This window comes from Chrysemys picta, chromosome 11 (assembly GCF_011386835.1).
Source record: "Chrysemys picta bellii isolate R12L10 chromosome 11, ASM1138683v2, whole genome shotgun sequence".
Taxonomy (NCBI): Eukaryota; Metazoa; Chordata; order Testudines; family Emydidae; genus Chrysemys; species Chrysemys picta.
In genome coordinates this window covers 28,988,231-29,002,266 of record NC_088801.1, presented here as the reverse complement: position 1 = coordinate 29,002,266, position 14,036 = coordinate 28,988,231, and the positions used below count along the sequence as shown (strand labels likewise).

Sequence of the window (14,036 nt, the reverse complement as noted above, 5' to 3'; positions counted from 1 at the left end):
GGATTTCATTTCAAGCATAAGAGGGCTATAATAAACATTACAATTGTTTCACAATAGGGGATGGAAACATCTTTGGACCAACAAAATGCCACCTGGGGTGGATGGTCTGTGAGTGCAATCACTCACTCAGTCTTCCAGTAGGTTATTTGTTTCTTTTGATCCTGTCTGGAAGCTGCTGTGTTTCTTTTTTCCTTTCAGTGAATGCAAAGAAAAAACAAGATGCCTCCATTTTTTTTTTGAGGGTAGAGATAAGAAAGGGCCTTTTTCAATCACCTCTGACTATTCACTTAATTATATGACATGAAAATAATCTTTGTAACTGCAGAAGTAACCCCATATGTTAGCGTTACAGTGATCACTGGGGTACTGGTACTACAGCATGCTTCCAGACTACAGCATTTAGGGATCATTTTTCAGTTTTTAACAAATGGTCTTTTTGCTGTGATGACAGTTCTCAGGGGAAAAAACCTCTGTCCACTGGCTAATATTTGATGAATCTTCAGTCATGATTACCTTTGGTCTGCTTTGTAAGATAGCATTTAAACTCAGATTTACTTGTCTTTTCTCCTCAAAAGGTGTGCATACGAGGTCAAGTACTGCAACCTGTGTATGAGATGCTGTGACACTTCCACCAAGTCAGCATCCATTATTATTGATCACTTTAAGCTACTGCATTTTGCTAGGCTCTAATACATGCTATAAAACATTCTAATTGACCCCACTCAATGGCTTGGCTGAAGTGATGTGATAAACCAACCTGTAGCAGTTTCTTGGTAGCCTGCCAGTTGAATCGTAACCTTGAAGACAGACTTGTTAGCTGCTAAAGCTTATAGGGCCAGATTTTTAAAAGAATTGGGAAGCTTTTAGAATTCCCAATAGGCATCTATCTGCATCTTAGATGCCTATACACCTTTAAAACTCTGGCCCATAAGGACGAGATCTTCAGCTGGTGCAAGTCAGTCTTGGCTCGTTGCAGTCTATGGAGCGAGGCTGATTTACACTAGCTGAATATCAGCCTCAAGGGTTCTAGCACCTTCTGGGTCACCTCTAAACACACACATGCCTGGCTCAAACAAAAGGATTATTCCCTAGGTCTAGCAGAAAAGAAAGGGTGGAAGTGCCTTGGTAGACTGGCTTAGTCAGTTACAATAAAGGATAAATACTGTAATTCCTAATTCAGGGCAATCCAACAGATGGTGATTTTACCTGGTCTGACTCTTCTAATCCATCCCTCTTTTAAAGGGCAATTGAGTATTGGCTTGTAGGTCCCACAGGCCAGGGTTCAGTCCCATCTCTTGTCTGTGATCAGATTTGGCAAACCACCAAAGTTCAGGCTGGTGTCATTCAGTTAAAAAAAAATCCTAGTTTTGGCTCATCTCTAGAAGTCCAGTGGCCTACAGTATGATAAGGGTAATACATGGTGTGTGCATCCATCTGATAGGCACCTAATAAGCAGGTCACATAAATAGAGGTGGAAGGAAGGTTTCTTAGGTTCTGGTCTTCAGAGAAGGACTTAAGCGATCAGAGGAAAGAAAATGTACAGAATTTGAGACGTGACCATGAAACACATGAAACTGCATGCCAGTGATCAGAGTAGCATAAAGAATAACTTTGCAAATGTCCAGGAGAGGTACTTCTTGAAGAGACACCATTGATGTTGCTTGTGCTCTTATAGAATGATCCCTCTCTCCAGGAGGGGGAGGAAGATGTGACAACAGATAGAGTATGATACAGCGCAAGATCCATTTAGAAATCCTCTGAGAGGATGTAGCTTGATCTTGGACTCATTCAGCTACAGACTGAATGACTTTCTGATTAGCTTTGTCCTTTCCAGATGAAAAGTGAAGAGTCATCGCACGTTGAGGTAATAAAGTCTCCTTTCTTCTTCAGATGTGTTTCAGAGTAGCAGCCATGTTAGTCTGTATCCGCAAAAAGAACAGGAGTACTTGTGGCACCTTAGAGACTAACAAATTTATTAGAGCATAAGCTTTCGTGGACTACAGCCCACTTCTTCGGATGCATATAGAATGGAACATATATTGAGGAGATATATATGCACACATACAGAGAGCATAAACAGGTGGGAGTTGTCTTACCAACTCTGAGAGGCCAATTAAGTAAGAGAAAAAAAACTTTTGAAGTGATAATCAAGATAGCCCAGTACAGACAGTTTGATAAGAAGTGTGAGAATACTTACAAGGGGAGATAGATTCAATGTTTGTAATGGCTCAGCCATTCCCAGTCCTTATTTAATCCTGAGTTGATTGTGTCTAGTTTGCATATCAATTCCAGCTCAGCAGTCTCTCGTTGGAGTCTGTTTTTGAAGTTTTTCTGTTGTAATATAGCCACCTGCAGGTCTGTCATTGAATGACCAGACAGGTTAAAGTGTTCTCCCACTGGTTTTTGAGTATTATGATTCCTGATGTCAGATTTGTGTCCATTAATTCTTTTGCGTAGAGACTGACCGGTTTGGCCAATGTACATGGCAGAGGGGCATGTCCTATGATGATGTCACTTGAATAGATATGTGGACAGAGTTGGCATCGGGGTTTGTTACAAGGATAGGTTCCTGGGTCAGTGGTTTTGTTCAGTGATGTGTGGTTGCTGGTGAGTATTTGCTTTAGGTTGGGGGGTTGTCTGTAAGTGAGGACAGGTCTGTCTCCCAAGATCTGTGAGAGTAAAGGATCATCTTTCAGGATAGGTTGTAGATCTCTGATGATGCGCTGGAGAGGTTTTAGTTGGGGGCTGAAGGTGACAGCTAGTGGTGTTCTGTTATTTTCTTTGTTGGGCCTGTCTTGTAGGAGGTGACTTCTGGGTACTCGTCTGGCTCTGTCAATCTGTTTTTTCACTTCAGCAGGTGGGTACTGTAGTTTTAAGAATGCTTGATAGAGATCTTGTAGGTGCTTGTCTCTATCTGAGGGATTGGAGCAAATGCGGTTATATCTTAGAGCTTGGCTGTAGACAATGGATCGTGTGGTGTGTCCTGGATGGAAGCTGGAGGCATGTAGGTAAGTGTAGCGGTTAGTAGGTTTCCGGAATTGATATGCAAACTAGACACAATCAACTCAGGATTAAATAAGGACTGGGAATGGCTGAGCCATTACAAACATTGAATCTATCTCCCCTTGTAAGTATTCTCACACTTCTTATCAAACTGTCTGTACTGGGCTATCTTGATTATCACTTCAAAAGTTTTTTTTCTCTTACTTAATTGGCCTCTCAGAGTTGGTAAGACAACTCCCACCTGTTTATGCTCTCTGTATGTGTGTATATATATCTCCTCAATATATGTTCCATTCTATATGCATCCGAAGAAGTGGGCTGTAGTCCACGAAAGCTTATGCTCTAATAAATTTGTTAGTCTCTAAGGTGCCACAAGTACTCCTGTTCTTTCTTCAGATGTGTGTGGTTTCAGAAAAGAAAAAAAAACAAAAACACAGGTAAGTGGATTGACTGGTTCAGCTGAAAGTCCAAAACAACTTTGTGGGTGAACTCAGGATGTAAATGTAATGAGACTTTGGCTTTATAGAATATGGTGCAAGGTGGATCTGCCATCAGTGCTCTGAGCTCACCTACCCCTCTGGCTGAAGTGACAGCAACAAGCCATGAAAGCTTACTGGTGGAAAAGAACTGATTAGTCCTCTCCAGAATCTACTACTTAGGGGCTGAGCGAAAATAGAATATTCACAAGAAGATGGGTTGTATGCACTGACTGCTGCCAGGTGAACCTGTAAAGAGCTGATGGAGATATCAGTCATTCTGAGGCACAGAAGATAGTCTAAAATAAGATGCTGATATCTGCTGACTCTAAGGATACAAGTTTTTGTTGCATCCAGATGGAAAAATGCTTCCATTTGGTCAAATAGCATTTCCTGGTGAAATCTTTTCTTCTACTAGTAAGGAACATGAAGATCTGAACACTGGAGGTTCCAATCCGGGACATGAGATGGTAAGAAGGAAGTGAAGAGAGATGATCTGTCCTGTCCACCCTTTATCCCTTGGTTTGGAGGCACAAGGAGAGTGAGGGAGCATGCATGGACCAACGGATACTGCTTTCAAAAATTATCTGACTCCAGACACATGGAGTGCATCTGTACACCCAAAGTGGAACACAGATGGGGACCAGCACTCAAAGAAGAAAGTATTTTATAAATAAATATATCAAATTAATTCCTGCTTTGTCCACCCCAATCCGAGAGGTCAGTAGTGTCCAACCTTTTCAGCCCTAGGACCAAACATTATTTTGGAAATGTCAAGGGGCCACAATCAGGACTTTAAAAAAGATTCTCAACCCTGTTGTGCTTCCTTTGCACTACTCAGGTGCAGATGGTGTATGTTTTTTATGGGTCTGTCTCCAGCTTCCCATAAACTTCTCTAACTTGGGCTTGGGTAGAGAAATAGGGAGCCATAATTTGCTATTAGTCTCAGCTTCTCTTCCTTTTCCCCTCTTCTGGGTTTCCCTGGGTATATATGTGGGAGAGGGCAGCCACTGTTCACTATGTAGTCCCCTAGGATCAGGCAGTCAGTCCAGCTTCTATCTGCTCTTCCTGGGGTTCCCACAGCCCAGCAGGTAGGGCAGCAATAGAGCTAATCTCTCTTCCCTCTTCTACAGCACAAGAGAGGACCAGTAAGAGAACTGCTAAGGGGCTGCGATAGGAACCACAGTTCATGACACTTACAGCTAACACCAAAGCTGTCCCTGGAGCTGCACCCTGAAGATGGCGCCCACTATTACTTCCCACAGGAATGGGTCTGATTCAAACACTTCCATCTAACAGCCACAGTGTGGGGCTAAGGGAACACATTTTCAGTTCATATAATCAAATTCACATTTCCTTGTTAACACAGTTGCCCTCGGGGTGACAATTTAAAACCTTGAGGGCAACGAGAGGCCCCTAAACACAGGCTGGTCATCACTGTGATAGATGCTGAGTACCATGGCTCAAACCTTGCCAGAGCCTGAAGTCCTGACTCCTGCTCCCTTCTTACTCAGGCACAAGTGAGCAGGGAAGGTTACTGAGTAAGGACTAAAACAGGACTTCAATATGTGTCCTGCTGACTTCAATGGGAGTTGCAGGTGCTCAGTGCCTTTCCCAATCAGGGCTTTTTAAGCAAAATTCTACTTTAATCCCTTTAGGAGCTAACACCTCCTATTTTTAGTTCATGTCACCTTTTGCACTTTAAAGAGTTTGGGAGTGAATTTAGGGCTCATGAAAGTGATGGTCTCGTAGTGCTGAAGTGACAGTCAGTGTTGTACAAGATAGCTCATACAGCTTGGCCAATGCACCTCACACCTGACCTGCAACACCCATGCTATGCCTTGTCCTCGGTCTCTCTTAAGCAAAGACTGTCTATTGTGTCACACTGTGTGGGGTGTCTTTGATTGTCACCTCGCTCCACTTTTTCATGTACACTCAGTGTAAAGTGGTCTTACTAAGGAGAGGCAATACATATGACAGTAGTAGGACTGAAGGGATGAAACAATTAGAAGTGCTGCGGAGCTGTATTTCAAAATATCAAGAGATGATATTGACACATGTAAGAAAAGCAATTTCGCTGTAAGTTACTGTAATGCTATAATCCCAAAAACTAATTGTCTCTGGAGCTAAATTAAAAATGTTTAACAATGTATTTAACAGTGATTCAAGCACCCACTCAAGCTATTCTCTCATTTTTAATTTTGGGCAGAGTAGTCTGTTTCGAGCTAATTTAAATCTTTGCCTCTCAATTATGATGTGAAAAATAATGCCTCTTCTGCATTATTGTGGATAATTCTACCATTTCCATCTAGTAATGGACCAATATCATTGTCCTGATTCTTTTTGTTCCCAATATATTTTTAAAAAACACTCTCTTATTGCCTTTGGCTCTGCTTCCTACAGCTTTCTCCATTATCAATTTTCTACAATTCCTAACTTCTGATTTATATTCATTACTATCAGCTTCCCCTTTCTTCCAGTATAGTCAACCCCAAGCAGTGTAGTCAACCTCAAACACTCAAAAATCATGAGTCAGGATGCAAAAAACCATGAGTGCCATAAAAACCATGAGATGTATAGGTTCTTTTTATTTCTGAATCTTTAGGGTGCCCTCACTTCACAATTTCATGCTTTTCTTGGCATCCATAATGGCTAGAAACTTACTTTTGAAAAAAACAAAATCTGAGATTCTCATGCCAACTCTTGATTCCAGCAGGTTGGGCTTTAACCACCACAACCACAGCCACTAACTAGCCATCTATAATCTGTTAAGTGAATGCAACCAATGGATTTGAAAGGGCCATGACCTCAAGGAGCAGTGCGATTTCTGCTCTGGAGTCTTTCTCAGTCTCTAACTTAAAAAGTCCTTCTGTACCAGAAATGAAAAACAGATCTTCTAGGAGTGAGTCAGGAGCTTTATCTTCAGAGAGGCCAATGTAAGGCTTTTGATGGGAATCAGAGGAATCCTCCAGCACTGTCAGGTAACAGTCACTTGGTGAACCTCATTCCTTCCTTCTCACCTGCCTTCAAACTCAGGTAAAGCTGCAGAGTGATTTAGGGAGGTGGATGATTTAGACCAGTGGTTCTCAAACTTTTGTACTGGTGATCCCTTTCACATAGCAAGCCTCTGAGTGCAACCCCCCTTATAAATTAAAAACACTTTTTTTATAGATTTAACACCATTATAAATGCTGGCTGCAAAGTGGGGTTTGGGGTGGAGGCTGACAGCTCACGACCTCCCCCAGGTAATAACCTTGCAACCCCCTGAAGGGTCCCGACCCCCAGTTTGAGAACCCCGATTCAGACATTGTGGGCTTTAGAGAAGACATTTTAATGAGCTAAGCAGTGGTTTAGTGTTGATGGTGCCAAAAACTGGGATTTAGACACAGGCAGATAGAGAATACACAGTGCCAAACTCTGTGCTTTCATTCTGTGAATGACTGATTATAAGTGTAAATCTTCCCACAGACATGGAGATGCCCATTGTAGCTAAATTTGCACTGGTCTGCTGTTCAAAGTGGGGGAGGGGGAAGGGTAGGATTCCAGGAGTGATGTGTGGGGCTTGCATGGCATAGAGCTCACCTCTCCTTAGGACCTCTTTGCACAGACAGGGAGACTGAGGGGAAGATCCACTGTTACATGGGACAGCAAAGGCTACTGAAGCAGCATGGGTGCAGCAACAACCCAAGACGACTCTGGAGCGGCCCTGTGCCCTAGGAGAAGGCTTCTCTTCACCACCACGGAAAAGAGCAGTGGGCAGCCGAGTACTACAACCCACTCATCATTGGCCTACGGGGGGATGAGGCGTAGCAATATTGATTTACTAGTACAATTTAGCAGTATTCTGGATGAGAAAGTCTGACCTAGTGGTAGGTTATGGTGAGTTGAGGTTTCAAGAAGTTTGATAGAAGCATCCAAGGCATATAATCATTGCTGCAGGCTTTTGATCTGTTCTTCAGTAGATGATCTGCTGGGTACAAGGTGTTGAGCACCAGAGGAGTTCATGATGAAACTCCAGTATCTCACAAGACTTGGCTCAGCCTCTTGGCTCCAGCATGTGGGTTGGCCAATCATTTCAAAGTATTTATCAAAGACCTATAACAGAATATAACAGCTATATGGTCTTACTGAGTGAGACCAACACAAAAATGGGCAACTCTGATATTCCCTGTCTGGGAATATTGTTCAACTCTCCAACCTTTTAAGGCTTCTTCAACACCTTTTACATCATCTTCAAGGACTAGGAGGCTGCCCACTCTAGGTATGAAACACTCTGCCCAGAATCTGACATCAAAGCATGGATCCCATCTATGTTTGCCTTTAGTCTAAGACCTTGCAAAAATTGATTGTGCTTCTCTCTGAGGGATGTCTTGCAGTCACATTCTGGAGCTGCTGAATACCAACATGCAGAAAGAAAAATAGAGAGAGAAATCCAGACAGCAAGTTGACAGTTACCCACAAGGCATTTTATTGGGGTAAGGTTACATTGAGAAAAAAATGAAGAATTAGAACAGTGATTTACAATGTTCCCCCCAAAATGTGGAAACTGTGCCCCAGAGAGGAAGGGGAAGAGGAAGAGTTGAATGAAAAAAAGTTTCTGCACATGCAGACTAAGACAGTTTCTCAGCCATCTGTGGATAAAATGGTGAAGATGAGCGAAGTTGTAGCTGACCGTTATGCTTCTTTAGCAAGCAGTCAAACTCTTGAGCTAGGAGCCTTTCAGACCCAATCACACACAGTACACGTACATCCAAGAATTGGGGCCTAATATGTAATACTTCCCTGAAGTATTTTATTGATGTTCTACAGGAGACAGAGAGACATATGTTCTCCACCGAGCTATGTTTAGATAGCAATTTATCCTCAACGATTTATATGTTAAGCCTAAAAGGCCATACCCTTTTCTTATAGCATTACACACAAACAAATAATAGATACTGCAGACAGTCAGACATGTAGATTTTTGGCTACAGTTTTTATCCAATATTCTAATATTGGGATTTGGAAAATGTGTAGTAAGGAAGTTTCTCAAAGCATCAAAGTACCCACCATATATTATATGATGATATAAACATAACTCCCAATATTCATGAAATAATAGACCTTTGACTCAGGACATAATGCCCATCATAGTTGCCTTTTTCCAGCTTGTAGCACAAAATCATGCACTATTGCTTAATAATATTTCTTTAACAAACACATGGAATACAACATGTAGTACTAGGGAGCCCAGTCCTGCCCACAGATATCTAGGCTGGGGAGACTATTCAATTTAAAATGTAGCAAAACCTGCTCCCATAAGGCATAGAGGAGATTGAGAAGAAAACTACGTCCAGAGTTGCAAAGAATCGCATAACCGGACAGATATTGCAATGTCTTCTATAAAATAGAGTCCATGAAACAAATTATATAAAAATTATATTTCTCTATTTAATGTAACTGATTGTGTTTTACATGTAAAAACAGATGGCAAAACAAAGCAGTTTTCACAGAGTTCTCATATAAAACTGATCATGAAGCATGGTGAATATTTCTTTTTTATTAGCGCCATCTAATGGTTGATTTTGTTTTTATAAGTAGTTTATAAATTCTTCCATTATGGACCTTTTATGTTAAATCCTTTTAAATAGAAAAAGAGAGCATTTTTAAAAGCAATTAATGGCATTTTCTGTAGCATGAAAGTTATAGATAGAGAATGAGCTAGAGAATTTATATATATATAAATATTATATATATATATATATATATATATTCTCTAGCTCATATCTAGTTATATATATATATATATATATATATATATATATATATATACACACACACACACACACACACATTTATATATACATTTATAACACCCTATACAATTCTTTGGAATACCATTTTGATTCTATTAATGATATATATATATCATTAATAGAATCAAAATGGTATTCCAAAGAATTGTATAGGGTGTTATAAATCCAATATTTTTCTAGCCTTACTCAAAAAAATCCAATTTGGCACTTGTTAAAGCTGAGAAGAAAGTCACAGGCAATGCTCCCCTGACTCTAGCTAATCAGATTAAGAACCAGATTCTGATCTCAGATCTGCAGAAATGTATCACTCAGTAACCTATTCAATCAGCTACTGCTGGTTATTCATATACTAGTAGGATGATCAGGATTGGAGCCATTGTCTTTGTGGAAGCTTATTTTAGGCCAAAGTATTTGGGAGGGGAGTTTCCATATTTATTAGCAAAAAATGCCTCTCTGAGTTTGATTTGGGGAATAAAATATTTTCTCTGAAATAAAATCTATTTACAAAAGAGAAGTGAGGTGACGGAGGATAGATTTAGAAACTTCCGTGGCACACTGGATTATCAATATGAATGCTAGGCACTATGGGTACCTCACCGAAATCAATGGGAGTTTTGCCATTGACTTCAATAGGGTCAAGATTTTATAATATGGGTAATATGCTCTCAATCGATGTTGTTCAGATATGAATGAGAAATTCTGAGAATGAGAACATACTAAAAGGAAATACACAAATGCCTGGCTACTAAATAGGGGATATGGTCCAATCTTATTCTTTTACATCAAATTGGTACTTATCTGGATCTGAGATGCATGCTGGCCTACTGGCTTCACCCTCATTCCCCTTTCTAGAGTGCTTCTATTTATTGCATAGCATGCACAAGAGTCCAGAGTCCCCTGGCACACACTCTCTGCTGCTTCAGACTTGGTTACACGCAGCACACACCCAGCAGCGAGCAGGTTTAGGACCTTGCACACCCATATAAAGGACCTGAAGTTTGGATCCAATTAATACACATTCATTTGTTAGCCTCTTGCCTTGGATAATTTAAATTGCCTTCAAGAATCCACTAAAGATTCAGCCTGGTTGGAGTTAAAATATATGCACAGATTGCAAACACATTTTTTCAATACACCAGTTGGCTTGGATTAACTAGGTCTGACTGCTTATGTACATGAAAAAGAAAACACATAAAATGATAAAATAGGTCACTGTGAGCATCAGGAAGTTATATCAGAAAATTCCCCAGAGGTTTTGCTCTTCCTAGCTTCAGATTCATTAATGGACAGAGATCTCCTTTTTAAAAATAACACAATTAAAGTTAATGACAGAAAGTCTGTTTTAAAATTTGAGTTGTGTCTCAGATAGGCCTGAAATACCTCAATCCAAAAGTCTGAAAAACTGACATTTAAAGTAAAGTGATTAATGTCACTGTACTTTAAAACTAAGAACCATGCACATCAGTGGACATGGGTTAATACTGCTGTGATTTGAATAATACTGATACAAAGTGCTTGCTATGAGAATGACAACACTGGCCAGACCTGATAAAATCAACATCAATGATGAAAGAGCATCAGCACAGCACAAACCTTTAATTGGTGGGCCTAACCATGATGGCTTGTCTAGCGTCTTATTCTGTTTTTTCCCCCTGCTAATAATTCTCTTTTGTCAGTGAAGGAGTGAACATCTAGTATATCCCTACTCACTCCTCCTCTCCTGCAGGCTGCACTGAATATAGTCAAAAAGGGACTCTGATACTAAGTGGAAGACAGCGGGACATAGCTCTAACCAAAACCTAGCAAAGATAATAAAAGCATCATCCAGGGGGAATCACTGCAGAACAATATGAGGCTGAGCATACTATGTCTACAGTGCTTTTATGCCTGTCCTCCTAGGGCATTTAGGACAAGAATCACCATAAAGCACTTAAACACTGAGGCCACAAGCTAGCACCAGGCTGCTCTCTTGAGTCTGTTACCCATTTATAAATAGCTGTAAAGGAAATCATCATCCACTTGGATATATCAATTAATATAACTAAGGTGGAGTTACTTTGGGTCATCACATCTTGGTTCTCAGATATTATCCATGTCACCTCAGTGCGTGAACATCCTCCAAAATGTAGCTAAATAGTTATCTGATTAGAGATCTTTAAATCTTGCTTATATGAATAAAATGATTCCCTCCTAATGAGGGGATAGCGGGTTTACATTCTGTTGTTATACTATCGAGTATATTTATGACATCAAAAGCCTACGTAAGTTAGACCTCAGCCAAGATCTGTTCTATAGTAATTTTTCTTGTTATTGCTTTAATTGTATGCATTGGACGGCCTATATATTCTTTGCATGCTGCGTTCTATGGTCATGGATTAGAAATTTTTTTTGTAGAAGAAAATTAAATGCACACTTTCTGGCGAATTTCACTCTGCAAAACTGAAATTTGCTATTACATTTTTAAGAACCTCCCCCTGGAAAGATCTTTAGTAAACTTGCACACTGATCCTCCAAGATTCTCTGCACTGGCAGACCTCTAGATCTGTGTGAAGTAGGCTTAGCACTTGGCTGTTTTTTTATGGATTTGCCTGAAAAATAATTTAATCTGCCTTTTTTTTAACCTGGATAAATTGTTAAAAGTTTCTGTGTCCACCTAAAGATGCTAAGATGTTGCCATTAAAAATAAACTGCTGGAAATAGAAAAAGCAAACAGCAAATACAAATTCAAGAAATAGATTCATTGGATTTTCTTTACGTATACAGTTCCAAAACGTTCACATTCGGGTATATAATTAAAACACAGAACAATACAGTTTGGGGAAAAAATAATCTCTGTGACAGACATAAACAAACCAGCTTGGAGAAACACGACCAAGGTAAGAAAATGATGTTATCAATTTTATCGGTGTGTGTTTCTGTATAGATACTATAAGTGTCTGCTCAAGGAGGGGAGGGGAGGGCTCGGGGTTGCAGAGCTGCCCTGTGGTTGGGGTTGTAGTGGGCTTGCCTTGTCGGGGGAGGATGCCAGTTATTTTGCATTTGAAAGATGGCAACCATAGTGTGAAGCCTCATTTACTTCAATGGGGCTCCACACAGACTCAGTGTTCTGCACATGGGAACAGCTGCAGGACTTAGGGTTGGTCACAATTTGTCAAATTGCAACATTTCAAAATTGAAAAAGAAAGGGAGAAATGTTAATGAAGTTTTCATGATCCCCTTCATTTTTTGACTAATTATAAAGCTGATCAACACTTTCTGAATTTGATAATATTTCTATCATGAATCAGGGCCTGCTGCTGAGCCTGGCACATGCCGCTGAACATTCTGATCAGCCAGACTCTCCGATTGGCTGGAGGGGCATCACCAGGACTGCTCTTAAGCCCAGCAGCAGCACTAGGCAAGTGGCTGCTCAACGGTTAGGTCTGCAACAGTGATTGCTCCTGTGACTGCCTTGTTTCCCACTTTCTTGCAGGCCTGCTCCTGCCCTACTCCCTTGGATGGGACTCTGACGCTTGGTTCGGACTCTTGGTCCCTGACTCTGAACCACTAGGCTTGACCACCTACGCTCTGGTTCACGCCAATTTCAAATTTCAAAACAAAACAAAATTTCGAAACAAATTTCAATCAATTTCTTTTTATTAACCAGCTCTATTTGCTGTTTTGTTAAAAAACAGGAACTATTCAGTAATATATTAACACTGAGATCCAACCCAATTTACTCTATTTTGTATTGAAATAAAAACAGCATCACAAACTGGCCCTGAGTCACCAAACTTTTGAGAGCTGAGCTCCCCCTTCAGGAAAATGAAACCAAGCGAGTCTCGCTCCACTACAGCCTCACAATGTTTTAAAGACCTAGTCATCTTAATTTTGCTTCCCCACAGCTAGTGCTTCACACTCCCCCAAAGAGGACATGTCCCACGCTCTGGGAAGGTGTTAAATATTGCAAGTAGAGCACCGCAGATGTGGGGGAGCAATATGATCACAGAAGAGTTCTTCTGGGTACGATTGGAGTTTTAGCAAGGAAATCGTTAAACACAGGCACTTCTAGCTTGCTGTGAAAGATTTAATAAGTTTATACTTAGAATAGTTCAGAATTTTTGCATTCGTTTCAGAGCAATAAACTTTACCAATTTTCACTTCAGTTTTACAAGTCTATGCGCTATATCTTGCATATAATTTATAACAATTTCAGAGATGAGACTTTAGATTTTTAGTAAAATCGAAGACATTTTCTAATCTCAGTTACTCTATTGATACAGTTCTCTATATACTGGTGTAACTAATAGCAGAATCTAGCTATAAAACTTTATTGTATTGCATATCTTCTGCTACATGAGAGTTAAAGCATTCTTGAAATATGGAATAAAAACTCAGAGCTTAACAGTTTTGGGAATGAGATGACATTGGAAACTGTAAATTGCTTGAAGTGCTGTGTAAATCTATTGCTTAACAGAGCAACTGATCCAAATATAAATGACCATTTACAATTTGCAGTCCCTTAAATTACACAGATGAGTGTTAGATTAACTCTTACAACAAGCAGCCGACATTTACAAAAGGTATATCAAACAGACTACGCTGGAAAAAATTAACACTAAGGACCTGATTGTGCAAGATATAGAGCTTCCTCAGCTCCCACTGGTTTGACGGTGCTCAGGACTTCGCAGAACTGAGCCCTTCAAAGTGTTTCATCCATATTATGGGTCTGATCCTGTGAGACGCTCAGCACCTGTTCAACTCCAGCTGACTTCAATATGAA

The 14,036-nt window shown here is 40.2% G+C and overlaps 1 protein-coding gene across 4 annotated transcripts in view; it reads right to left on the bottom strand.

The window, feature by feature from the left end:
* Positions 1–14,036, bottom strand: part of GALNT13 (polypeptide N-acetylgalactosaminyltransferase 13) — a 325,828-nt gene that overhangs the window by 16,115 nt on the left and 295,677 nt on the right. Inside the window, exon 12 of one of the 4 annotated variants that reach the window (XM_065561740.1) lies at positions 11,994–14,006. The exons of the other annotated variants lie outside the window; for them this stretch is intronic. Within the exon in view, the coding sequence (XP_065417812.1) occupies positions 13,956–14,006 (51 nt within the window). The 3' untranslated portion in view covers positions 11,994–13,955. Of the gene's footprint in view, positions 1–11,993; positions 14,007–14,036 lie in introns of those variants that run through there. 4 annotated transcript variants of the gene reach the window in all.